At 41.1% G+C, this 26946-nt stretch overlaps 1 protein-coding gene and 1 long non-coding RNA gene across 7 annotated transcripts in view; one reads left to right on the top strand and one right to left on the bottom strand.

Annotated features, from left to right (window-relative positions):
• Positions 1 to 23959, top strand: part of VGLL4 (vestigial like family member 4) — a 108065-nt gene extending 84106 nt beyond the window's left edge. For 3 of the 6 annotated variants that reach the window (XM_063348047.1, XM_063348049.1, XM_063348051.1), the window contains 3 exons: positions 15657 to 15879; positions 19088 to 19208; positions 21102 to 23958. In XM_063348047.1, coding sequence (XP_063204117.1) covers positions 15657 to 15879; positions 19088 to 19208; positions 21102 to 21370 — 613 coding nt within the window. In that variant the 3' untranslated portion in view covers positions 21371 to 23958. Of the gene's footprint in view, positions 1 to 4393; positions 4566 to 15656; positions 15880 to 19087; positions 19209 to 21101 lie in introns of those variants that run through there. The other 3 variants (XM_063348050.1, XM_063348048.1, XM_063348052.1) reach the window with 2 other exon arrangements.
• LOC134521507 (uncharacterized) lies at positions 19242 to 26876 on the bottom strand. Its single transcript, XR_010072797.1, has 5 exons — positions 26547 to 26876; positions 25827 to 26059; positions 23734 to 23850; positions 20862 to 20996; positions 19242 to 20028 (listed from the first exon to the last, which is right to left on the bottom strand). It is a non-coding gene; the product is annotated as an uncharacterized LOC134521507 (long non-coding RNA).
• Positions 26877 to 26946: the final 70 nt, after the last annotated feature.

The raw sequence follows: 26946 nt of genomic DNA on the forward strand, positions 1-26946 counted from the left end.
ACCAGCATATTGTGGTTGGAAACGTAATTAAATAGGACAAGAATTGTGTGCTGCGGTTCATTATAAATGGTAGAACCTTTTGTTAGCAACTGGATGTTAACTCTTAGGTACCAGCAGCCTAGCATCTCAGTCACCGTGCTTCAGGGGGCATGCATCCGTTTAAATGCTTTGGATATTTTAGTGGCAATCCCCTGATGCCAGCCTTTTGTTTGGAAATTGAATGCTTTGAGATATTCCCTGTTCAGGTGTAACTCCCTGATGTATCTTCTTTGATTAGGTTGAGTTATACTTGGATATGTTTACTTTTATCATGGAAAAACATAGCTATTGGAGTACAGTCTCTGGAGCAGAGTGAATCAAATGCCCTGGCAATCCTACCGGGTTTCTAAAATATGTAATGGAATTCCTGTGCAAAGAACAATTTATCAAGGGCTCTGATTTTCAGAGGAGATAATTCTCAGCTTTAGGATAATGAAATATACTTGAAACCTTGTGGTTAATTTTTAAAAATCAGGATGTGAAACTGCCTGCCTGCCTTAGGGCAGCACACTGTATTTATACAGCTTCTGTATTGTTGTGGTCATAGAGATTACACCCATAAGCTCCTCACTTGGGAAAAATGAATACTTCCACCCCAAATTAAAACCTAGGCACTGTAATATGAAGTTCCTTCATTTGTGTTTCGTGCTTCCTTGTATGGCCCTCAACATTTTGCTTAAAATGCATTTGCTAAAGTATAATCTTGCTGAAGTAAATGTGCTTTTTGTACCGTACTTTATTTTCTGGTGCTTTGTAAAGGAGAGGCAAGCCTGTTTTAAGCCTCAAGTTGAAACATGCCTTTGTTTTCGTATGACTTCACTAAAATCACCTTGATTTACAGAGGAGTAATTAGGAGCTTGATTTATGTAAGAATTACAAGCGCTTTATGTATGGGTAAAGTGGCTGGAGAGCTATACCAGTCTTAACAAACGAAGCTGCTTTGTTATATTTCCAAGGTGAATTTAGCATTTCATGGCAACTCCTGTGTAAAATTACCTCTATGTGGGCATTGTGATGTAAGGGGCACGTGAATGAAGTGTGTTGTACCTTTAAGCAAAGGTCTTGGGCCTGACCTGTGTTATGTGGGTTTCTTGTTTGTCAGGCTGGAGGCATTTTCTCATTTTCACAGTTCAGCTGAAAACAAAGGCCTCCTTCTCCTGGCAGGGAGCTCTGCAGAGCTGACATCAGCCTTTTCCCAGCGGGCGGCAGCGCTGCCCTAGGAGCCTGCGCAGGGAGCGGAGGAGTTTCTGCTCATGGCATTTTGTTTGCCAAGTAGCAAAGAAAACGAGTAAATGCCAAGAGCGCAACATTTTAAGTTTTCTTTTTTTTTCTTTTTTTTTTTTTTGTAAGAAATTACACTGGGCTGGTTTTGCCTCTCTGATTTTTAGTAGGAACTAGCAAATATGTGACTCTTAACTGCTTTTGGGCAAAGGAAGAGTGGTGGCCTAATACTGTATAGTTGCGGCGTAGCAATTTTAAAAATAGTTTGTGAGCTAGCAAATTGTGGGATCAAATCACCATATTTAACCTTAAAGTGAATTGATGTCACTGACATCTTCAAAAGGATTCGGATTTTGTGTTACTGGTAAAATTATATATGCAACTGACCACTTGAGTTTGTATTGAAAGGGACTGTTCTGTTTCATAGAATCATGGAATCATTTTGTTTGCTTGTCGAGTACATCAGGCTGAAAGTTAGCATTTTTGGCTTGGGACAAGCAGGCTGGTGAATGGAATATTTTCCCCTCAGTCTCTTTGTCACAATTCCCATTTGGTTTGGTAGCATTAGGATTGCAATGAAAATTGATTTCTGTATGAAAATAATCTTACGGCAAACATTTGCAGCTGCTAGGTAGATGTCTGAGGAATAATCATCTCTTGATTTGTGTGAATATATAATCTGGCTTTTTCTTGTAATAAAAGAAAGGTCTGCATATGAATAATGCAGCTTAACGTGTATTGCACAGAATGATACTTAGTTTTGGATATCACCGTAAGACCCTGTTTCAGATTCTAGGTTGTGTCTTCACTTTTCTTCCAGTGAAGAATCATGGCAAATCTGGTAAAGCCAGCCTAGATTCGTGGAGTTTGGAAGCTGCCGTATATATCCTAAGTTTTTCTTACCATGAATATCCAAGGGAGTTTGCTTGCTTTAATGACACTGTAATAGAAATTACCCTGGCACCCTTTTAAAAAAAATCTGTCTTAAGCTGTCCTGAAAGTTACCTGGATTTGAAGAGCATCAGTTCAGGTTAGAACAGGCTGGAGGAAGTCCTTTCATCCAACCTCCTGCCTGAAGCAGGGCCAGCTGTGTCCTCTTCAAGCTTGTAGTAGCTCAAAGCAAGGAATTTTGAGTAAAATTGGAAGTATTCACGCTCCTTATTAGAGGAGGACTCCGTCACCTTCCTCTGTACCGTTCCCTTACCCCAGCTGAGAATGCAGGGTGGAAATGTTCTGCAGAAAGTCAGGTCCCCATTGTGGTGGAGGCTGGCTCCAGCTCCAAGCAGGGCTTGAAAAGATTTAGAACTGGGTTGCAGAGGTAGCGTGGGAGTTTTCAGAAAAAGTTCTTCGCTGCTAACTACTGCTTTTTTGGTTCCAGATTTCATGTGGTATTAAGAAATATGTTTACACTGTCATTTTATTGTGACAAATTAGAATTGAAAAAAAAAACCCAACACACACCACTTGGAACACCCAAAATGTCTCTCATTTGCTTGCAGGCATCTTCACTCAGTTCTCTTGGCACGAATATGCCTTTGAAGTATTTTAGGATTAACCTGGTGTTTTCAAAGCAGTCCTGTTGAAGCTGAAATCCTCTGTGCTGCCAGTGGAACTGGTACAATGTGGCTCTTGTTGATTACAGCGGACAAAGGATTACAGAGCAGGTTTCGAAATGCCTTTCCTAATTTTTTTTTTCTTTCCTTGTATGCATTGCTTGAATGATGGACCAGATCAATCAGATATGTTTTCTCATTTATTAATGGAGATCATGCACTACATAAAATTATTCTTAAATTGTTTCCAACAAATGTACACTAAATTGAACCTTCAGACTTCAGAGAGGGACTTCAAAGAGCAAATGTATCTGAGTTAATATTTAACACTGGGTTTTGCAGAAGTTCTTATCCAAGGGGGAATGATAGAAAGTACTCAAGTCCCTTTCAGCTCAGGAGAGTGTAGCTGAGCACATGTGAAATGCTTGTTATGAACAGTTTCACAGCTAAAAATTGATTGACAGCTTATCAGTCCTTCCCAGGAAGTCCTGATCTGTTAAAATTTGGGTATATGTTTAAGCACTTGAGAAATCAGGCAATGTTAGTTCAGGTGTCTCCACTTGCAAACAGAAAGGTTTCGTTAGCTAGCTCCAGAATTCTGCTTCGAGGTAATATTTTCCACTTTCATTTTCCTTCTTTTGTAAAGGAACATAAACCTTCCGTAGGACGGACAAAGCTGTGTCATCCCTGCGGAGCAGCGTCACCACCAGCACGAGGCATCGCGCGCTGGCGGGAGGTGACAAGGAGGCCCACAGGCCACCAGTCCCTCCCGCCCCGGTCTCGGCTTTTTACCCATTTTTGTGTCATTTCATTCACTCTTTATTTTTGTTGAAGGGGAATTTTACATTGCCGAAATTATCATCTCCCTGCACTGGGGTGAAATTCAGCACCAACCGGAAAGTCTGATAGCTAAGCAAGAGGCAAGAAAACAACCAGTAACGTTTACAAACATATTCTAGATGTATATCCTAACCATATGGAAACAAAGGTTTAATCTCACTTCTTTTTATTTAACCATTTTCCCAGATGTTTCCTGCAGTTTGACAGATGTACCATTTGCTAGAAAGTTGCGCTCTTGAGAATTAGAATGTTATGGACACGGTTGCTATAGACAATGACTCTATAAGGGTAAGATTTGGAATAAAATGTTACATTAATTTCTAGTTGAATAAGTAAATTTCTTTCCCCAGACTGGAAGTGCTGGCCTGGACAGTCTCCTTTCATTTTCCCTCATGCTGTAACGCGCTGCGAAAACACGCGAACTGGCTTTAACTCCTTCCTGCAAAATTGCCGAGTGCCAACTCTGAATCCATGGCGTTATTTCGTAGTGTCGAAAGGGGAAAAGTATTCCTCTGGCTGTTTCTGACCATCCGTGGCCATCTTTACCTTTCCAACAAGCGCCCTGACCGGTAGCCAGCCTTCCCCCGTCTCCCCTCTGAAGGGGGGCGTGAAGAAATGGAAGGGAAACGAGCGTGCGGTGGCCTTCTTCCTAATGATTCCCAAAAAAATGCCGTGGGGCGGGCGCCGAGGAGCCCCCTGCGGCACCGGCCGGCTCCCCGCGGGAAGATGGCGGCGCTGAGGGGGGCCGGAGGGGGCGGGCGGCGCGGCGCGGCTGGGGGACTCTTATCGTGACGAGGCGGCGGGGCCGCGCTCTGCGCCTCAGCCGCTCGCCGGGCTGGTGAGGCCCCGGGCGGGCCGGGGGGGAAGGCGGAGGCGGCCGCCCTCCTCCGCCCCGGCCATGCTTACCCCGAGGTTAGTACCGGGCCTCGCCCGGCGGCCCCCGCGCCTGGGAAGGGGGTGGGTATGGTTTTCTTTGAGGATTTATCCCGAAAGAAAAATTGACAAGGGAAATAAAAGGGGTTTGCCGCCATTGAAGCCTGAAAGGTTTTGACCTCAGTTATTTGACCGCTTCCCCCAGTGGAAAATGTTGCTGGCATCCGCTGTGCTTTGTAGTTGCTGGGATGTTGACTAAATTAGATACCCATGGCCATACTGCCTGACTGAAATCGAGGCCTCCTTTAAATTTCTTACATAACTCTGCAAACGCTGTAAACAAACTCTGCAGCTCAGCAGCTCTCCAAGATTTCTCATTCACAATGTAAATATTGTTCCTAAAATACCCTGGAATGTGAACATAGAAAGCAGAGCCTGTTTGTTGGCTGGTGGTACCTGCAGGGCTGCCTGTGTAGGGGACTTGGATGTCGCCCCTTCGGTGGCACCGAAGCGAGCACAGGGTGCCCGGGAGGGACGGGTTTGGTAAGCCATGAGAAAAACTCCCCAAAACATCTGGGGAGAAGCCTCAGCCACACTCCAATTACTGCTTCATGTAGTCTTTAATGTGGCACAGATGTACAGTTACTGTAAATAATGGAGGAGTCGCACATTACAGTCAAGTTAAGGTCGATTCCTGTGTTGCTGTCAAAGTCCTCTCTTTAAAGTCCTCGTCTGCCAGAGTTGTTTTGTTTGAGCTGTATGGACGTGGCTGACTTCTTGCTATCTGAATGATAAGCAACGAGGCTTCCCACATCTTTTTGTCACATTTTTAATCAGTACGTTTTAGTGTTCATAAAACAGACTTTTAAAAAAAATGTCTGATTTATTTAATCCCCAGACATTTCTGCTTGTGACTTGCTTTTCTAACCAAAGTCTCCCTTAAACCAGAAGTTTCTGTGAGAGGATACTGTTGATTGTGGAATTTGATGGTTAACTTGGGTGCCGTAACTGCAGAAGCGCCTTTTCAAACACACTTAACTGCTTCTGCTGTGGTTGGTTTGGTTATCAGCTTTTCAAAGGAATTACTTTACTATGTTGGTATGAGTAGTTGTGCAAAATATAATGAAGCTGTTACTGTATTTGTAGTACTTTTAGGGGTTTCAGTAATTCAGATTTTATTAGCAATTACAAACAGTTTTAATAAACTTTCAATGAAATGTTTACTCCTCATATAAAACAGTCCATGAAAAAAATACCATTTCTTAAAACCAGTTATTTGAACACTGTTCCCAGTCTTAAGGTCTAAGGCCTGTCTTTTTTTAGAATTTTTAAAATTTGTCTGAAAGTGAATTGATATACTTTCTCAGCTTTTCCTGCCTCACATCAACTAATGTTACGTTGTGTATCTGATGGATAGTGACCATAATTTGTAAACTTTAATGATCCAGACCCTTTTCCCTCTTTCTCTTAAGAACCGTTGAACTTGGAAAAGAAAACTGTATAATCCCATCTCCTGACAATTTGACACAGATGATTCTAGCACTGTAACCTTTTTTTTCAGAGACTGGCTTGTGTCGTTAAAACTCTTACTAAATAAAACTGCCATTCTCATGTTGTTGAAATCTTTTATGTCCCACATCATCTATTTGAAGAAAATGATGACTCTGCTCCTCTACTGTAAGATTCTACCTGATATGTAGTCTTTTATGTGATTGAACTAAATAAAATCCCATAAACTTTTGAGAACTTGGGGTTCATAGACTGACTTAAGCTGGTACCCACTTCTACAAAAATAGTTGCATGACAGTCGTTGAGTGATGAATGAAAGCATTTTTTCAAAATAAAAAAGTACAAAATATTTAAAGAACAACCCAGAAAATACTATAAGAAAATGTAACTGCCATTTTTTATTTCCTCTAACAGTTCTGCACAGTTTCACCACTGAGTTTCAACACCACCAAGTTTTCCCAGAGCCTGCAGAACAGACTGATGTACCCTGGCAATATTGAGCACACATGTATGTGGCTAATCTTGTTGCACTAGGACATGACCCACTGCTGCATCTATTTTATGTGCAAGCTTTCTCCTGACATTGGCCCGTAGTTTTCTCTGTATGATCATAAATAGTTTTTACAGTATTTTCCAGTGAGTCAGTATAAAAGGTTTGTTGCATGTGCCAAGTTTGACTTCAAAAGGATGTTAATATGGCTGAATTATAAAAGCTGCACGTGACCCAGCACATGAATTGGTAAAACATAAGAGGAAATGTCTGCTAGAGGTGTTTGGGTGGGCACTACAGTTGTGGGTACAAATTAATCATTTTATAGCTGCCTCTGAATCTTTTCAGTAACCCCTCTGACCTTCTAGCTGTTTTCATGGAAGTTTCTTCGCTCTTTCCTTATACTGTCAAATTTTCCTTCCGCTTGTTAGAAATTTTAGGGAAAGTTTGGAGTGTCCCTTTAACGTCATTTTTTATCATTTGCTTTTCTGGATGTTTTCCCCCTTCAAACAATTCGAAGTGCCTTATAGACATGAAACAGTTCAGACTTATGCATGGATATTTTTAGTTTCCATTCCAGCAGTGACTTGCCTTTCTAGACCATGTTCTGTTCATCCCAATATATGCAGTAGCCTGACTCACTCTCCAGATGTGAACATTGGCAGGCTCCGCTCTATTTCACCGGCTTCATTTGACTTTCTCAGAATAAGGTTATTGTGCCTTCAAGCACCCAGATGGTATGTTGACTTCTATATAGTTTACTTTTGAGCTAGAAATAAAACCTTCGTTCTGGGTCCTGACTGGCAACCATAGGATTGAGTTTCAGGTGTGCATTGGTATGTCTGAGTTTTGCAGTTCTAGTGAAACTATCTTCCATAAAAAGTACGGTAACTGTAGTAGCAGCGTCTTCCAAAGACAGACCACATCCTCCACAGAGCCTTCTTCGGCTTCTGAAACGTTCACATCTTCTGTCTTTCCGTCTTCACAGTTGTCAGTAGTAGTTCTTCACTTATGCATTTTTCTAGGGTTTTGTGCAGGATCTTCAAAGGCTACTGTCATTCTTTGAAGAGAGAGTTACAGGGAGGTGTCTGAACCAGGTAAATCTTACAGGTTTGGTTACATCTCCTCCTTTCCAAGAAACGTGCTGTTCCTCTGATGGGCTGTTAGACTGTAGTTAGAACAGGGAAGCCAATGACACTGCCGTGCAGGTTAGAGGACCAAAAAGTTTCTCCTCTTTGGCTAATGTGATTGGCAGGAGGATGAATAGTTTTTGTCCACAGTCCTTGAAAACTCAGTCAGAGCTGATGGGAGTTGTACTCAGCTGTTGGTTTCCACCTAGATATAGTTAAACAAAATTTTGAAGAGATGAAGTGAGCTTATGGTTACGCTCCAGAAATTATAGTGTGTTTTAGGAAACTTTTATAATTACTGCAATGTCCAGTTATACCTAGACACTAGTTATTGTGGTAATACTGAAATATTCCAGCTCTACTTTTTGAGCTGTTAGTGTTGTTTTTTTTAAATTTATTTAGTTTTCCTAACAAACTAATTCATATTTGCAGTTACCTCAGCAGAATTATTGAGATCAGTTACCATTTCAGAATTTTTCCCGCTATTTATTATATGTTAAAATTTTGTAGTTTACATCTCAGGTATGGCCTCACATAAAACCTCTTAAAAAAATTACGGTACTGTGAAATGAGCCATCAGGTGTACCACACAAAATGAGAACCTAAATGTAGGAGGTCTGGAGTTAGTTGAGTGAGCGGGCAGTAGAAATGCAGAGCAGAGGAATTAGTGAGCAGAGGTTCTGGGGTAATTTCTGTTTTTTCTTTCTTTTTTTTTTTTTTTTTTGGTAAAGTTGAATTACAGGTTTTGATTTTTACAGGCAACCTGCAGTCTGTACCTATTGCGGTAAGGTAACTTTGTCATCATTTCTGGATTGTATGTTTATGCATGTGTTCCAGCAGTGACACAATTTTTCATTTAATAAATCCCAGAGTTTTACTTATGGATGGAATGATTGATTACCATTGTAAAGCAACCAGTGCTACCTTTCAAAGCAATCCTATGAGTGTTGGAGAAAAGATGGCCAAACATTAAAAAAAAAAAATTCCTGTGAGAAAATGTAAGTAGGATCTGAGATTGTGTTAATTGATTTTACTGTACATTAGATTTAGATTTCAGTTTTGTGGGTTTGGCTTTTGACTGAGGTCTTACATCATGCGGTTCTCTTGCATTCTTTCATACTTGTGAATATTAAGCCTTCAGGAAGGGAAGCTCTTCTGTATCTGAATATTTTTGCTTGGTGCAGGCAGTAATGGGACACTCCTTTATGCATTTCACGGCTTATTAGGAATTTATTTCTTTTACTGTGAAATCTGTTCTCCTGGTTGATTACATTTGCAAGTAACTATCTCGTCCAAGATTTAATCTCTGCAAATCTTGTTTTGGTGAGGATAAATGTAGAAAGTGTGACCTATGTTTGTTTATATGTAAGATTATCCTATTTCATGTTAGTATGTTTTCAACGGTTTTATTGAATGGGTCATCTCATCTCAAAGGTATTCCCATTGCCTGTAGCGTTAAACTGTAAAAAAAAAAATATTCATGAATTGAAATATTTTAAGGGAAGGAAGTGCAGAATTCTGATTAGAGAGGAGTGGAGAGAGCAGGGGAAAACAGGTATGGTTGGTGCACCGGTACTTCTGGCTCTGAAAGAACTTGTGTAAATAAGGTGCTCAGTTCTCCAAACTGGGCCTGATGCTCAAGTTGAAAAATTAAATAGAACAAAAGCTCTTTTCTGGGAAGAGTTAAGTTTAATTATCGGTGGTTGGAGAACCTTTGAAGCAGTGCTTAAAAGCGCTGGGTGCCTTTGCTGAGTTGTTTCTAGCCTGAGGCAGAAAGTGAAGACTTGGCCACCTGCTTCTTTCCTTGTTAGCCACACTTGAATGGGGGAAGAAATGGCGGATTTGCCAGCTACAGCCCTGGGTTAAAGAACCGCTTTGTAGCTGGCTGGCCAGCAAAGTGCTGTTCTGGAGCCCTCCAGAACCACAGCAGGAGGCAGAGCTGCTGTAGTGCTGCTTCAAGAAAGGCGTTAATGGGAGATCAGTCGTCAGTTTTATCTGTGCATTTGTCTGAACGTGATCTTTAGTTTGTCCAAAAAGTGTCCTGCCGGGGGGAATATACTGTACAAATAATGTTTAAATAACAGCAATGACAAAAAGGGCGGTCATTCTTTATCTTTCTCAGGAAACCGTATCAGATGTCCAGATTCTGTGGATTCTTGCAAAAACAGTAATCTCTTGCAAGTTGCTTACTTGAAAGCTTTTTGAGATGGAGTACTACGCCATAAAAGGAAAAGGCTACTCAAAGAAACAGGGAAGCATAAAGCTAGTAAAATGGGATGAAAAAGGGTTATGTATTTAGGTGGCAGCCATTCAAAGTAGATGTGGTCTGAAGAATGTATTGGGCTGTTTGGAGTATTTTTTCATGTTATGAATACTTCAAATAATTGGCTGACACTCAAAGAGCAAATTGCTAATACTTTCAGGTTTTGTTTGGGGTTTTTTTAGTGAATTTGGATTGCTTACAAAATTCTGAGTAAGTGAAACGTAGCATTTTTCCCTCTGGATATATATCACCGTGTTTTTGAAATGTCGCCTTGAATTCTTGTTTTCCCACCTCACAGTAATAAAATTAATGTATGCAAGTAAGTACTTTTGCAGGAAATTATCCCCATCATGTGGAGAAGATATTTTGTATCAATGGATTATAAATCCTTAAGTAGTCTTTAACAAAAGCAGCTGTCCTCTTTCAGACTTAAGAGTTTGTGAATAAATACAGTAAAAGATGTTAGAAAACTAATATTTTAAAGATGCTGAAAATACTAAAATCATATCTGAATTAGGTTACACAAATGAAAGTTTACTCTTAGGCAATATTATGCATTGTGTTTGTATAAAGAAAACATCTTACCTGATAAAAAATTTAAAAGCACTGTTAAGTTCTGCAAGTGAAACACGCTCCTACAGTACAACCATTTCAAGTTAGAGTTCTCTTTCTGCCAAAGGGAGTGTGAAACGTCTGTGATTTCTTCACTGGGAGGTACAGTAATACTTTTGGCATCTGTTCCTTAAGGATCTGCAGGCTGGAAGTGAGTGCAAGCAAAACTGTCCCCTTCGGTGGGCCTCTTTTTTTTCCTTTTTCTTAAGCAGCTGGCAGCGTTAGTCTGTTCCTGTAGGATGAGTGTGAATTACCGCCACTCTGTGCCAGGGAACAGAACAGCCGCATTTAAAGGGTGTATGACCAAAAAAAAATAATATTAAGAACAATGCATTTTAGCTACCTTTGAACTGGTTCTTGAGGAGGACTGAAACAGTGCTTTCAATTAACAAACATTATTTAGAACCAAACTGAAGCAGACTTTCAGCTAACAGTCAGGATGTGTGTGGTTTTGGTATGACATCCATCTGAGCACATGATGCTTGGTAAGTGCTGGAGCCTCAGTTATGATTCATTGGGGAGAAACATGGAAAACAATGTCTGTTTTTCAAGCATTGGAGAAATGAATTTAAGGTTGGAATCACGTATAATTTTGGTAAAACAAACCTGCAAGTAGCTTGAATACCTCTGTTAGAAGGGGGGAAGTAAAGGGTGATGGGTATGGCTGATGTAATAGTGTCCCGCTGCCTGATGTTTGCTCGGGTTCCCACCGATATTAATTGCTAGCTATTTTTTAAGCCAGTGGAGATGCGCTGGCATATTCACCGCTGGAGTCCAGAGTTACATGTGCTGATTTCTAAGACAAAGTGGCGTTGAGGGTTGGTAAAGCTGTTTGGACAGATGGATTTATTTGTAGTACATAGTCTTAAATTATTTTTCAAACATGGTCAGAAATTCTTCTTTGTAATTTTCTGCCCTTATGTTTGAACTAAGAGATGCATCTCTGTACCTGTTCAGTGCATGTGGAATTTTTATGCTAATTCACTTTAGTAAAATAAAATTATCTTCAAAGACATGGAATTTGGATTGCCCTTTCAAGAGAAAGCATCTAATACCAAAAGAAGAATGATTTCTCTGAATAATAATAATTTTTAAAAATGGTAACAAACTTTCAGTTGCTAATAGAAAATTATTTTTAAAGTTACATTTTAAACTAAAATTATTTCATGATATGAAATTGATGAATACTCTATAAATAATGTTATGTACAATTGTTTTACAAGTGGAGTCAGATGTCTGTAGGATTTGCTATTTATATTTAAATAGGAGGGACACAGAAGTGCTGGTATATTTTTGCAAGGGCAGAGCTATCATGTTACTATTCTGCACAGTGCTGTAAAATTTTTAGCTGGGCTCAGAAAAAATAATATCTGATGTGGAAGTAAAAGCTTCAGGTATTTTTCATTTTTTGCTAAGACCATAGAGTTGAAAGTAGATGAATTCAGGAGAGGATTTTTGAGGAGCGGAGTGTAAACTGTCCTCTGCCCGGAAGAGAAGTTATTCTAATTTAGGAAGAGGGAATTATTTGCCTACAGAAAGGGCGAGGGGTGTGGTCTGCTGAGATTACTGAGATAACTCAATAATTTTAGGTATCTTTAGGGAAGGTCTGCCTGCTGTGCTGTGCTTCCTGGCCTCAGACTGTTTATTGGTTCCTTCTTCCAAAAATCTTTGCAGAAAAGTTCAATTTTTTTAATTTTTTTTTTCAACAAAACTACCAGTTCACCAATATTTAGGTCTGTGACTTTTTGTGTAAAGTGATGATAAGTGAAGTAGATGCTGTTATGTAAAATGGAAATATTTTTTTTGCTTGGGAATTTCAGTAAGTTCGTTCACCACTGCTTACTTTTGAGAGCCCTGCTCCCCTCCCTCCCCCCATAAATGCAGCACTAAGTTCTAAGAAAAAAACCTGAAACAACTGGTGTAGCTGCATTTTTTTTGTTTAATTTTACAAGTATTTTTGGTGGAGGAAACAAAGTTTTTCCTTTGAAAATCAACTTGTGTTTATTAAAACAAAATATAATAATTCTGAACGGGGTTTGTTTTTTTTCTTTGAGGCAGTGAAAAGTAGGAATCTGCTGGAGCTGTACGTGATGTTGCAGCCTTCAAATGGCTATTTAAATTGTAGTAGACCAGATAATATTTAGTTGAAAACTAAGATTTTGGCTTGCAGCCACCAAAGATACTGCATTGCAGCAGGAAGAATGAGCCATCTCTACACGGCATTGCCTTGATCACTTGAACAATGTTTTTTAGCAATGTCTTTTCATGTTATTATTTCCCAGGCTATCTAATGGCTGTTGTCCAGGTACAAAAACAGTCTGCAAAGGCTATTTATGAAGTTCCATGCTTGCTTCCTAAGGGGTGGTGAAGGATTAGTTTGTCGTGCTCAGTAGCTGTTTCAGTACTGTAATTCAAGATGAGGCTACTGTACTTTAAATATAGAGTCTGTTGTGCTGCCATTAAGTCACACATTTGCATCAGTCATTAGCTCAGAGCAATGCAATTCTAAACTTCTTTCTTCTGAATGCTGATACTGCAAAGTCGGCTTGTGAATTGAAATGGTACCAAAGCTGGCAAAAGATCGAAATGTAGCACTGTGAGAATGTATTTCCTGGTGGTTTGAGTGCTGCTTTATTGGGTCTAAATCTGGCCTATAAAGAAGGATTCAAGAAACACATGATTTTCAGAGAACATCTTGAGGACCAGATGTGAAACCTTAAAGGTTAGATTTTATGGTCGATTCTGCTAATCTGCAACTACTAATTTGTAATTAGTTAAAAGGGAGAAGCAATAGGTGGAGGGGCAGAGCCGGCGGGGGGGGAGGGCGGTCTGAACAGTTAGAAATTTTATTGTTACTCTGTTGGTTGTTCCCTCACAAGCATGTCAAGGGAATTTGGCATAGAGAATAAGCTGTGTCCCGAGGTTCTCAAGTCACTGGTTGCCTGGTACCGTATTAACCCTAACTTGTAATGTGATAAATTAGTTGAGTTTTAATTCAATAGCAGATTTCGAACTTACACAACCAAGTGACTCTGGAGCAGGCTGAAGAATAGCACTGAAGACTTGTGATGAGTTCAGCACAGGTCCTGTTCCTGAATACAGCAGAGGTCTGCTCCCTCATTTCAAGAAAGATTATAGCTTTTCTAGCTCTTGCATGAGAAGGAGCCACAAGGATGACAAACTTATGGAACAGTTTTTATTTGAAAAAAGAAGCACCTGGAGAAAAAAGTTGTTGAACAGAGAGATGAACTCAGGAGTGACATGAAGATGATAAGCAGGGAGCGATGGCTTTCTCTCTCTCCTAATACAAGAACTAGGGCAATAACAGACTACACCATTAGATTTTAGGCGAAAAAGAAGCAAAAGGAGCTCGTGAAGAAAAGGTACTTAACAAACCATGTAGTTTATACTGTGGAATACATTGCCACAGGATGCTGTCAAGGCTAAAAGTTTACATGGTCTGAAAAGGTACTTAAACAAATGCTGTGCAACGCAGGGACCAGCCCTGACTCCCAGGGCAGGGTTATGGCAGGGCATCCCTGCAGCCAGTATGGGGGGATTCAGGTTCTGCTGGGGGCTGCTGGCACGGCTGCATGCCCACACCAGGTCAGGAGCGTGGGGCCAACCCATTACGATGCACCAGCGTGTGTGTGTGAACAGAGGGAGGTACTGCTGTGGTGTCGGAGAGTGAATGTGAACACCAGTGCTGCTTTGATTTTAGATGATATGGAGAAATCAAGACAGTAATATTGTCTGTTTTTAACTAACATAAAACCAGCACATAACCATTAGATAACTCTTAAGTAATTATTTCATTTATATAAATCTAGAAGGTTTTTCTATAGCATTTTTGTTGATAAGCTTTGGGGTTCCTTATTTTCCCTTTTTGGCAGGGCTTATTTTTTCCCCTCAGCTGTTAGCATTGCTTTTTTGAGAGACTTTCTCAGACGTTGAAGTAGGCAGTAGCTTCTTGGAGTTGCAACTTATTTGAATATTGTATACTATTTGTGCACCTTAATTTCCAGTATTACAAAAAACATTTTTCTGTTCCTTTTCTATATCTGCCTAATATTCATCAGAGCATTTCTAAAGATGGCTCCTGCATATCAGTTTGCTATGATACACTTCAAAAAGTGGGGGAAAACCACCTCATAAATGGATTTTACCCACTCGTACACAGGACATACAGGACACTTCATTATTACTTCAAAAGTCTTCTGAAGACAAAATGTATTTTCCGTAGAACCAGCTTTTTCCTCAGCTCGCTCTTATGTGAAAGATAGATAGACTGAGCTTGCTGCTTCACACTGAGGCACTAGGGATGGCAGCGTGTTAACTCTTACCATACTGGTATGTTCCAGGCTGCCAACCATACCCACGCTTACCTGGGCAATGGTTAGGAATGACTGCCTTCACCAGTATGAATGAAGTACCTATCCTTTGATTCACTCATTTGCTTTCAATGACGATTTTATTGCTATATGGAAACTGAAATATCTCATACTTAAGTACAAAATCAGTATTATTTTAATTGCAGTGAATGATAGGCTAATTATATGAGTACATCTACTGAGACTAACTGTTTGGTAGTAGTTGGAAATTATTCTTTGAAAGAACAGTTGTAATTAAATGATTCTGAGATAAGTGCAATGTAGTTTGCTTTTCCTTCATTTTCTGATCTGAAAATTTTGCTTCCTGCTGTGACTTGCTGCATTTTGCTGATATCAACCCATGTCTTTTGAGTAAAATAAACTTTTCTTGGGCTTCAGCGATGCTTAGAGAATATTGCAGTGTTAGGAGACAGAGTGGGATTAATAGTATGTTAAATGAGGAGGTGTCTGATCTTAACAAAACATGATCAGTTGTTACTTTACTTGCTACACTTAGATAAGTGTCTGAAGAAACAAATGTTGGCTGCCAGAGCTTGCAAATGTAAATCTTTGGCTTATCTTTGAGGCAAGGTGGCTGGATAGACCAGGGATACCTCACTGAGGGATTCTATAGCCCTCCTCACAACCAAGCAAAATGCATTGCCTCATGTTTCTTAAAGGCATTTAATGTTGCATATCTGATTATAGCTTGTAACAATAGTAAGTCCTTTGACTTTTTTCTGTTTCATGTATTAGAAACAAGACTGCCAATGGAGATTATCGGAAGGAGCACAGAGAGAGGAGTCGCAGCCCAATAGAGAGGGCTGCTGCCCCAACAATGAGCCTTCACACCAATCACATGTATGCCTCAATCCCAAGCTTGACCATGGATCAACCTCTAGCACTGACCAAAAACAGCATGGATGCAACCCGAACAGTTGGCATCACACCTACACTGACTTCCGTGGAACGGCAGCAGGTACTGGCATCTAGGTTGACAAGAAATTCTGGGTGGTTTTAGGAGTCCTTGCTGTAGACACAATGAGGACTTCCCAGATGTAAGCAGGACGTATTTTGGGTTACAATAGGTAGGCAATACTATTCTTCAGGCAAAATGTATTTTAAAAATGCACAATGCATGTCACAGCTCATTGTGTTTAATGTGAATAAATTGCCGATGTTTAAATGTATCTGTCACAGATCTCTTAGCCTTCGTGCTTTTCATGATGCTTTACTAAGCTTGTGAATGCACGTGTTTTAATTGAGAATGCAAAGACTGAGTTGCTGGGTGCTTGAGCGAGGCTCCAGCACCTGCTAGGCAATAACTAATGCAGTTCACAGGTAAAGAGGTTATTCCTCTGTGCTCCTCTTGGCCATCAGTGCGTGCTTCCCTCCCCTCTGTCCTGGCTCTCTTCTCCAGGACTGCTGAAGAAGAGGTGCAAGTTTGCACTGAGATTTCCAGGTGAAAGAAGCTGGAACGACCTTGGTTGTTTTAGCCAGCCAAAAGCATTCATTGCGTTGTTCGGAGCAATGTTGTATCACTACTTCATAATGACTTCTCCTAAAGCGAAGTAATGATTTTTTATTATTTTATAGTTTATTTCCATATACTGGAGTGGGGGGTGGTGTTTGATTTGGTTTTGGCTTGCTGTCTTTTTAGTTGTTTTCCTTCAGAACTGCTGAAGATGAGCCACCTCTATGCAGTTTATACAATAACCATTTTCTTATATGTCAGGCTCACTTTTATCCCTCTCGCAAGTGGAGAGACAAAGCAAGATAATTGGGTTGTGATGAGCTGCAGTGTTGAGAAATTAAACTGGCCCACGTACCCAAGCTTGTCCTTCCTTCCTTCCTTCCTTCCTTCCCCTACTGTGATGCCCTACAAAGGGTAAACACTTTAAGTGGATGATCTTTCAGAGGTTGGGATTTTTCATATGCAGTTTATGAAAGCTGCTTTTCACTGGAGCCGTATACTTTACATCTGCTGTGTAGATTTTCACGGTGGTTGACTATGTATGCTAGTCTTTTACATTTTGCTATGCCAAAACGCCTAGCTTTTACACTAGTTGCTGATATCTTGCATCATTTGGCACGCAGATTGCAGAGTTATTGTTCTGTGCAGAACGGCTCTTCTTTGCTCTCGGCGTTCAGTGATGACAGAGGAGGAAGGGACAGGCTTCCACTGACGACACTGCTGCCCTTTGATAGTACTACTGCTGCGTCTCAGCTTAGCAGCTAACACCACTGACACTTGTCTATTTTGGTGTGTTTGACTTGGGCTGATTCCTGTTGCCCATTACCAGATTCCTTTCTCTTTTGTTATCTCTGACATTTTGAGCTAGATTACAATCTGTTTTCTTGGGAAAATAGGATGTTGAGGTAAGACCTTGCTAAGAGCGCTCAGTAGAAATCATACAAAGGAAAAAGCATATTGAAAATAAGAAACCCGAGTTTGATGATTTGTTGGTTTGGGTTTTTTTTTTTACCCGTAACATGTTGAATGGGATTTCATCTTACTCTGTTTCTAATAAAGAGGTGGGAAAAAAATACCTTGTTATTTTGGCAGCATAGGGTTATTCAGCTGCTCTAGTCGCTGTTACTAAATTCTCAGCTTATCTCAACATTTTCATGCAAATATGTATGGTCTGCTCAGTGCACCTGTACACACAGAACCACAGCAGGGGATTCTGTAAGATGCCTTATCCTGCCTCTCAGATCCTTTGTGATGTTGGTACATGCATTCTTGAGACAAGCTTTTTTTATCATCTCTCTTTCTCTCTCTTTCTCTCCTTCCCACCTCTTGCATGTCTAAAATACTATTGTTAAGACATAAGCTTATATACACACCTCAAAAACCGCTTCATAGATGCACATATCTTGGCCCCTATGAAAAAGAAAATAAATACTTCCACATGTGAACTGCTTACAGAAAAATCAAATAATTCACTTTTTTTCTTTACTGCACTGACAGCAAAGTAAAAAAAAGTAAGAAAGATGTAAATAGGATGATTCCCATTGTGTCTAGACAAATAGTGTTAAACCTCCCCTGGAAAGCTCATCTCTTTTACTTTGGTCTTGCTCTTACTCTGTCTAGACTAAAGTACCACTAAATAATGAAAACCATTTCCTTCCTTGTTGACTCTGTATAGTGATTTTTGTGGGTTTGCTGCACAGATTTGTAAAATGGACAAGAAATTAGAACTGTGTTAATTACCTCAGTTATGTTAATCTTTTGGACACTTAACCATTAACTTGCATTGAATATAGCAAAATGGACTCCTTGCATCATAAAACATACCAAAGATGGAAAGCAAAAATACTCCCAATACCCATGTTATTTCCATTCAGCCACCTGGAGAAACTGGGACATTCATTCTCCTAAGGCTTTGTTTCAATGTAACATTTCCATAGTAAACAACTTTAAGAAGAGTATTTTTATGTTTATACTTAGTAGGAAGTATATGTTGTGGAATTAAGATTATGTGAGTAGATGTTCTGGGGAATTTGCATGTGTTGAGAATGAAAAAGGATGATGTTTATCAAGTAGTGCTAGAAAGGCAGATTAATTACAACAGGAAAGTACTTGCGGTCAAGACTGGCTCAGGAGCTCTTCAAATTTTACATTTTATGGGCTTATTGTTTTGTGGCTGAAGTACAGAATACAGAATTATTCAGGTCAGGAAAGCTTAACTTCTGAATGAAAAATTATGCCATTAAAATTTGGTTAACACTAAGATGACAAATACCTGTAAAATTTTTAAAGCTCTTGTGAGTGCTGGAATCAGGAGGATACATGGACATAGAATGAAACAAGTATTTCATGTGTTGACGTTTAGTTCTGCATATGTATTGCCTGTGAAGTTGAAACAGTCACTGTAAAATCACATTAATGCTTTTAATGATTTGCTTTTATACTGCCCTTTTTCTGTATGGCTGCTTGCCACTTAAATAACTAAGAACTATTATGGAAATGCAATGTGGGTTTTTTTAATCAGTCAGAGAAATAATAGCTGAATATTTTGGGGTTTAATATCCTTTATTGAATTGGACAGTTTATGGGTTATTTCACTGCTGGGATTCAGTTCAGTGTTTGTACATCTCAAGTGATTATGCAATGAACTGCTGCTAATATGGCTTGGGCTAATGGCCTTAGTGAGTGACAGCTTTCTTTTTTTCTTCCATATTAGAACCGTCCATCCGTAATCACATGTGCTTCTGCGAACAACCGGAACTGTAACCTCTCCCATTGTCCCATTGCTCACAGTGGCTGCGGTTCAGCAATGCCTGCCTACAGAAGACCCTCTAGCAGTAAGTTACATGTTTGTGCACTTAACTGCCTGATTAGAATTTGAGGAGAACAAAACCGTCTTACTAAGCTTAACTGTGTAGGCACTGGTGTATTAACAGGAATAAAAGGAGGTGAAACAATGGACACCTCTTTGTATCCTGTCTACCCAGGGACAGGCTAGCACATATCCCCTCCGCACTCTTTCTAACCATCGATCCTAAGCCCCAGTAGAAAATACCAGTTCAAAATCAGGGGCGGAGAGAGCTGTTCTTTCTTCTTGTTGCGAAAAGCTTCTTTAAAAAAGCAAACACCTCACACAGACAAATAAGTCGTCATGTTTATTTTAGTCTAACTGACAAACAGCAGACAGGGCCAGTGCATCCAGCCATGCTCTTATTTTAGAAGCTGTAGTTTCCCCAGTCTTTCAGTAGTCAGCAGACGTTTATGATTCAGCTGCAGTCACAAAAATCTTTTCCTGTAGATACAAATACTGTTCTAAAGCACATACCCTCCACCTTTCTCTGCACGGATAACACAAAAAGCTTTGGAGGGCAGTTGCTATAGCAACCCAGGCAGCGAGCTTTAGCTTTCTACCTTCTGTGCAATTAGTACTTTTCATGAAATCTTTTCATGCAGTACTTGCTGGGGAACCTTGGGATGTTTCTCTGCACTTTCTCTCACTGTGTGACTGGGGGAAAACACTTCAAATAAATGCATTTCAAATCACATACCTGCTGATGCAGAGATTTAACACACAGGATTTCCAAACATCCCTGGCAGTGAGGCTTCATCAACCAGAATGTGTCAATATGACAATACCAGTATGACGTAGGTAGGAACCTAAAAGTCCACAGTAAGGTGATGATTATATATTTTTCTTTAAAAGATCGACATTTTGTTGAAAACTGGAGTTAGAAGCTGCAGTGAGACCCTGGAGGATATGTTACACTTTTAGAAAAAGTCAGTAAAGATCCAAGATGTTGGAAGTTTTCTGGAAAACTGCTGTTACTTGTCTAAGGAGAACTTCTTCCTTGAGACCCCAGCTGTATTGACATGGGCTTTGGAATAGTGGTAAAGGTTCTCAGGAAATACTTGTCTCTTGTCACTTGAAGAGGTCTTTGTGCATGACACATTTATTTTAGCACCAAATGAAGCCTTTCTATAGCCTGAATGACAATGGCACAGATCCCGACAGTTTCAAGTATTTTTTGAAAGATAAATCTCATTCGGACACATAGATAGCATTTCTAAATTGTAAAACTGCAACTCTCTCATATTTAGTTTGAGGAATTACCACTATTATCATTCAAAATCTGTCTTTGAAGGTTCCTTGTTCCTCTTCTAATAGTATTGCACCGTTTTAATGCTTGTCGTACCCAATGCAGAGGTAATGATTCATTTAGTTTTCTGACTGGCTCCTAGCACCAGTATGTCAAGTAAGATGAAACCCTGAGCGCAGCTTTTGGGATGCTGTAATTTAGAATGGGCTCTCCTCACATCTGACTGGTATGGGCAGGCTTGGGAGCCGATTGTGAAGAACCATTTCCATCTTTAATTCTATTAAAGTCTAAATATAAGTTCTATGTGATTGTTTGGGAGAGGGTTTCCATAGAATCAGAGGTGTAGCTGTTACTAGCCTGAGGGAGAACTATAATTATATATAAAACGCTTACCTGGTGCAGGTCACGGAAATGCAAAAACGTTTAACGCCATTCATTACTTCTTTTTTTCATTTTAACTCCTTCCGTCTTCTTTACATCATTATAGAACAGCTAGTGAATGGGGCGGGGAAGAAGTCTTGCTTTATGCTGAGATGATAGGAAAAGAGGAGAAAATGCAGGTTCTGAATCCAGTACTTGGTGCCAGGATTCTGCACTCAAATAACGCCTCTTGTGCTTCCTTTCCCCATCCAGCTACCACTGCCTGTGACCCAGTGGTGGAAGAGCACTTCCGCCGGAGCCTTGGCAAGAATTACAAGGAGCCTGAGCCAGTGGCAAACTCTGTGTCCATCACAGGATCAGTCGACGACCACTTTGCCAAAGCACTTGGGGATACGTGGCTTCAGATCAAAGCTGCGAAGGACGGAGTCTCCAGCAGTCCCGAGTCTGCCTCACGGCGGGGCCAGTCTTCCCCTTCCTCTCACATGGTCAATCATAATCACTCGCCCTCTGTAGTCTCATGAAGAGAGGACCGTGACGTTTGTGAATTTGCATGGTTTGACTGAGCTTTGAACAGTGCTTAAAATAGTGTTGGGGGAGGGGAGATTAGTTTTCAACACATGTTTTTGTGTACTCACTTTTTATTTGTAAAAGGGTGCCCTTAAAGATGATAGCAGGAACTATTTCATAAAGATTCATACGATGTAGCATCCTTTTTTTCCTGCCTCAATTACCAAAGAAACCTCTGATGCAAATCTGCTGCCCCTTAAAAAAAATAATGCACGCTAATCCACAAAAGCCATTACACTTAGTTGGTTGACCCAAATGCTTTCTGCTTGTATTAGCTTCTTGAGACTAGAATTTGTCTGGTTTGCTTACATTGCCTTTTTTTTTTTTTTTTTTTTCCCTCTGTGAAGTAATTTTGTATGTATATACTTGAAAAGAACTGTCATGTATGATTTGCACTATTGGAGGAGGACTGAAGTTGCATAGCAACTTTCTGGAAGATGCTAACATTTTGAGGGCAAACTGCTGAAAAAAGGGTTTAAGGATGACATTTCTATCAGTTTGATTTTTCTTAAAGCAAAACAGCTTTGGAAGGGGAAGTCTCATACAGGTTATAGGTCTTTCTCTCTTTAGATTTCAGGTGCTTAGTGCTTGCAACTGGACTGCATAATTTACAGAACACGGGCATTTTTTCCTAAACACTGCAGTTTGTTAGAATAGAGCTGAGGTTGGAGGGTTCAATAGTGCTTAACGATGCATGTTTTATGAAAAATAGCTGGTATCTATTAATGTATAGACAGTAAGAATCATAATACTTATTAGCTTTTCTTCAGAATTAGTTTATTTTTGTCAGTAACAATCCTAGATATACTTACTGCTGGTACAGTTGTACTCTATGATATTTGTATTTGATATTCACTTTAGTAGCAGCCAGCAAACGAGGACAGCCTCAGGACAGGCCTCAAATGACGCAGTTTAGAGATATACGATGCGTGGTACAGGTTGCTATAGCTTTGCGCACGACTGAGTAATTGTTTCTGTCTGCAGCACTGTCTGCTCAGCGGGAATTTGCTTCCTAACACTAAGTCTGTGTAATCCACCTTTAACTAGCTGCAGAAACTGCTACCGTTACGTATCTTGGCTGGACAACAGATTGTTACAGTTTGTGAAATATGATCTTTAATTTTTTTAAGCTTATTCATAAGCCTGTGCCAAGTTGCAGCATACATTCCTCCATTAGAAAACTTTATACAGGTATTACTGCATTTATTATCATTTGCTATATTAATAGCTACTAACTAGAAATTAGGCAGTAGAGGCAGGCGTAAAACCACAGCTGTGCTAGTACTAAGAGCTTCTCTTCTTCTTGTTAAGTGTAACTGCTCTCCCCCATACATTCCATCTTCCCAGTACAGTTGCAACTAGGGCTTTTTTTTTATACTGGGTTACCTGAAATGATCGGTTCAGTGTAGAAAGTTAGAACTAGTTGGAAGATGACCTACACGTGATGTATTATGGACTGTGTTACAGTATTGGGTCCATGGTGGCTTTTATTTTACGTTTGGTTTTTTTGTTTTTTTTAAAGTTAAGCTATTTAATTTGGAAAAGGTGCAGGGTAGAAAGAGATCGGGAGATTGGCTCTTACTCTTGTTGAGAAGGTGGCTGCTCAATTTTCTTTAAAAAAATTAAAAAAAAAAACACCTAAGCCCCCAGTTTTACACATTTCACTACCATCTTACTGGGTAGTCAACGCTTACTTGCTTTGGCATTCAGTACCCTACTCTCTGTAGGAAGATTGTTAAAAGAACACTTTTTTATATAGGTAACTTTAAGACCATCGTTACGCTGTGCGTAAAGAATGTACAGAGAAATTTGTAGGTATTTTTTGAGGAACAATTAATTTGTTAATGATATGTAGCTATTTAATTTTTCCCTTTCCTTTATTGTAATCATTCATTTTTTTTTGTTTGGAGAAAAAAGTTGATCTTTTTTTTGTTGTAGATTTGTCTGTAATACAGTAAAAGTGCAGGAACACAGTTATTCTATGAGAACACTGCATTAGCATTAATAGCCACTAGTTTGTTATTGCTACGGGCTACTGAGCATTATAACAGTAAAATACTAATACTGTAGATGGACTCTGTGGAAAATGTGACTCCTATATTTCTTTGTAAACACAAATAAGATAATGTTTTTAAAGCTAATATTTTCGATAATAGCGGTTTTACAAGGTTACATTTACTTATCTGAGATAGGTAAATGGATTTGAGGGCAATAAAGATTTAACGTGCTATGTCCAGTAAAACATATATTAGACACAATAATGTCAACGGAAGCCAAAGGGTTGGGGGGAGGCGGAAGGAAACTAAACTGAACTCACCATCACGAGACGTGGTGAAGTTTCTTCACAGAGCCGGGTTATCTACAGTTCCGTTTGAAAGAGTCTCTCTGTGTTTGTAAATCTGTAATATACCATGCTTTTGTGGCCTTGTTTCACCTGGAAAAAAAAAAGGTTTGGCAGGCCATCTTTTTTTTTTTTTTTTTGTACTTAAAAGTAGCCTTAAAGAACAATAAAGTGCTCTTAAATCACAGGTGTGTCCGTACGCTTCTCTGTCGCTCGGTAGGAGCAGAAATGGTTTCCTCTGCTTCGCGAGCTGGAAGCAGAAACAAACCGCTGCTAGTGCGGTGTTTCACGGCCCTTAGCCCCGCACCTCGAATGGGGGCAGCCACGGTCTCCTGTGTGGGGTGAGCAGCGCTGCAGTAGCTCATCGTTCATTCATGCGACTGGAGACGGTTAAGCCTTAAAAACAAGTGTGCTAATTACCCCGTTTTGAGGAAGGCTGGTGAACCAGGCAAGAGCCCGGGGAGGAATTTCAACGCTGAATGCAGTAGGGGCTCCAAAATGAAAAAAGCATCCCTAAAAATAACGAGCTACAAAGTTGCTCTCGTATTAGCCGTGCCTAAATGGTCTGAAAAACAAAGCAGGCATGACATGCATGTGCATTGTTAAAGTAAATGGCTATTTTTGGGGTGTGGGAGATTCCATGAGAACACATCAAGAACGATTAGTTTAACACATCTGAAAAACATCCCTCTCTAAATACCCGTGGAAAGCGGCCTAAATACATGCTTTAAGAGCGTTTGGGAGGGAGGCCAACTACAACAGGCCTCGCACGCCGCGCAGTCTGCTCGCTCGGGGAGCTGGTTTCCTTTCAGGAAAAAGCCATCCCTGCATCAACATTTTGGGGACTACGTGAAACGGGACAAGCAGCGTTGCTGTCTTTCAAAGTGCTCTATTTTCTACATGCAAAAAGGAAAAATAAGTATTTTTTTTTTCTTCCTACAGTATGATTTTTCTAATGAGCAGCAAGTGGTAATTTCACACAAAAGGGCACCATGGCCTAGAAAAACTGGCCTTACACACACATTTCACACCATTACCACATCCTACACTATTTGTAATGTCTCATCTTTTTCTGTGAGCTAAATGAAAGGCAACGTCCAGCTCTGTGTTTGTAATCTCACCCCTACACACACACGCTATTTGTGCTAATTTAATTCAAACCAGAATTTTAATATTAGACAACAGAGCTGAGGTCACAAATATAGCAGGGGTTGAGTTTGGCCCTGTCTGCATAGTTCCGTGAGTGACCGCTCCTGAGCACAGGTTCTGTGTATTTCAAGCTGCTTCAGTTGTGAAAAATGAACTTTACACAAAAATAGGCAGTGACGGTGCGAGCCGCTGGCGGCACAGCAGGCCTATGTCGTTGGGTATCGGCACATGGGCAGCGCGGACGCCTACCTGCTACAACTGCTGCCAGCGCTGCTGGTGAAGGTTTAGTTCCTCTAAAACTACAACCAGGGGAGGCAGCGAAGGCAGTTTCCAGGCAGCGCCGCGCTCCCTTTCGATCCACGGGGGCTGCAGGCAGCCGACTGTTGGGGCTCCGGCCGCTGCTGCGGAGAACGTGGCGGGGAACCACTGCAGCTGCTCGTAAAGCAGCGACACGACTGCGTCGCGTAACTGAACTGTTGGACTTTAAAACTGGCACATGCACAAAACTGGAAATTGTCAGCAGTTCCCCATGGCCGCCCGGCGCTGTTGCTGCTGCGGGAGCGGCCGCTGGGCCGTCACTGCAGCTGGGCCGAGCGCTCCCCGAGGGGCGCAGGGGGCTGCGGGGGGTGGGAACAAATCCAGCTGCTCCTGGGAGGCCAAATCAGTCAACACAGAGAAGATGTAAAATTGTCTTTCTGCCTTGTTCGGAAGCCTTTGTGCAACAGTGGAGTTGGGAGAACTCGCTGCTGACACCGCACCAGTGACTTACGGTCCCACCACGGTGCCCCACAACGTGTGTGTGAATGAAGCCTTCTCCAGTATCCAAACACCACGGCAGAGTGTCGAGGTGCTTAACCTGACACCCTGGCAAAACACAGCAGAAGTAGCTCAGATGTTATTTGTGTAGGAGCGCTACTCACCACGCTGGCACACTCGCGCTTGGCCGAGGGGAACGGTCACCACTGCCTTTAGCTCCTTCTCGAGGAGCAGTGCAACAAGAAACCGTCTGCAGCTTCCTGATGCGCAGGAGCTTCCATTTCAGCTGTGCTGTGTACGGAGCCAAGTACGTTACCACAGCGGCTGACGGGGGTCTCCAGCGCTCCTCCCTTCGCACACAACCTCATTACACAGCTGGATTATGCACACTTTATCCCTGAAGGGCCCATGACAAAAAACACACCAATTTAATAACTAAATAATCTTTTAACCTCTCCTTCAATGGGAACGTTCTGCCCCTCTCTGTGGAACAGCTATCTCAAGTGCTTCTTGTGGGTGTAAGACAGCCAAGGTAGATCATTTAATTGGTTATTTTTAAACTGCAGTTACATACAGCTCCTCAGCAGCTGCCTTGTTCCTCAGACAAAGCTCTCCTCTTGCCCCTCGGTGCTCACCAGGCACCAGCACCACGTGTCCCCCGAGGGGCAGGAGGGAGAGCTCCTCCAGCCTGCGCTCCCTCTCGGGAGTGCGTTCGCCTCCTGTGGAAGAGAGGGTTTTATACGGCCTTCACACCCAGGGGAAGTGTGAGGCTCACAGAGGCAGCACCTCCCACCAAGAGTCACATTTAATACACATGTGGGGTTTTTTTCCCCCACAGCACAAGCCGGGACAGAAACCAGCAGCCCTGGGCAGGTATTACTTACCTCTGCACGTACGGCAAAACCACTTCAGTACACGGCCTTCCCACTGGTGCTCCACCTTCCGTCTTAAAACCTTCTTGGTTGTAGCGAAGTTCCTGAGTGCATTTGAGCCTCGTCCTGCCCAGCTGCTGTCCCCGGGGGACACCGTCACTAACCCGTCATTTCTGTAGATGAGGGAGGGGGAGACAAGTCGTTTATTCCTTGATCTAAAGCCACAGACACCAGTTCTTTCTCCAGTTCTCTCATTTCAGATTTTCTCTGAGACACGTAATAGTTTACAGCAAACTCAGGTGTCGTAACAGCACCCTCAGCACAGGCTGAAGGAAAGCTGCCAAAGAAGCCTAAGTCCAGTGCAGAACGGCCGCTGCAACAACAGTGGTTAAATCGCAAGAAAATAAACTAA

The sequence above is a fragment of the Chroicocephalus ridibundus genome, chromosome 10 (assembly GCF_963924245.1).
Source record: "Chroicocephalus ridibundus chromosome 10, bChrRid1.1, whole genome shotgun sequence".
NCBI classification, from domain to species: Eukaryota; Metazoa; Chordata; class Aves; order Charadriiformes; family Laridae; genus Chroicocephalus; species Chroicocephalus ridibundus.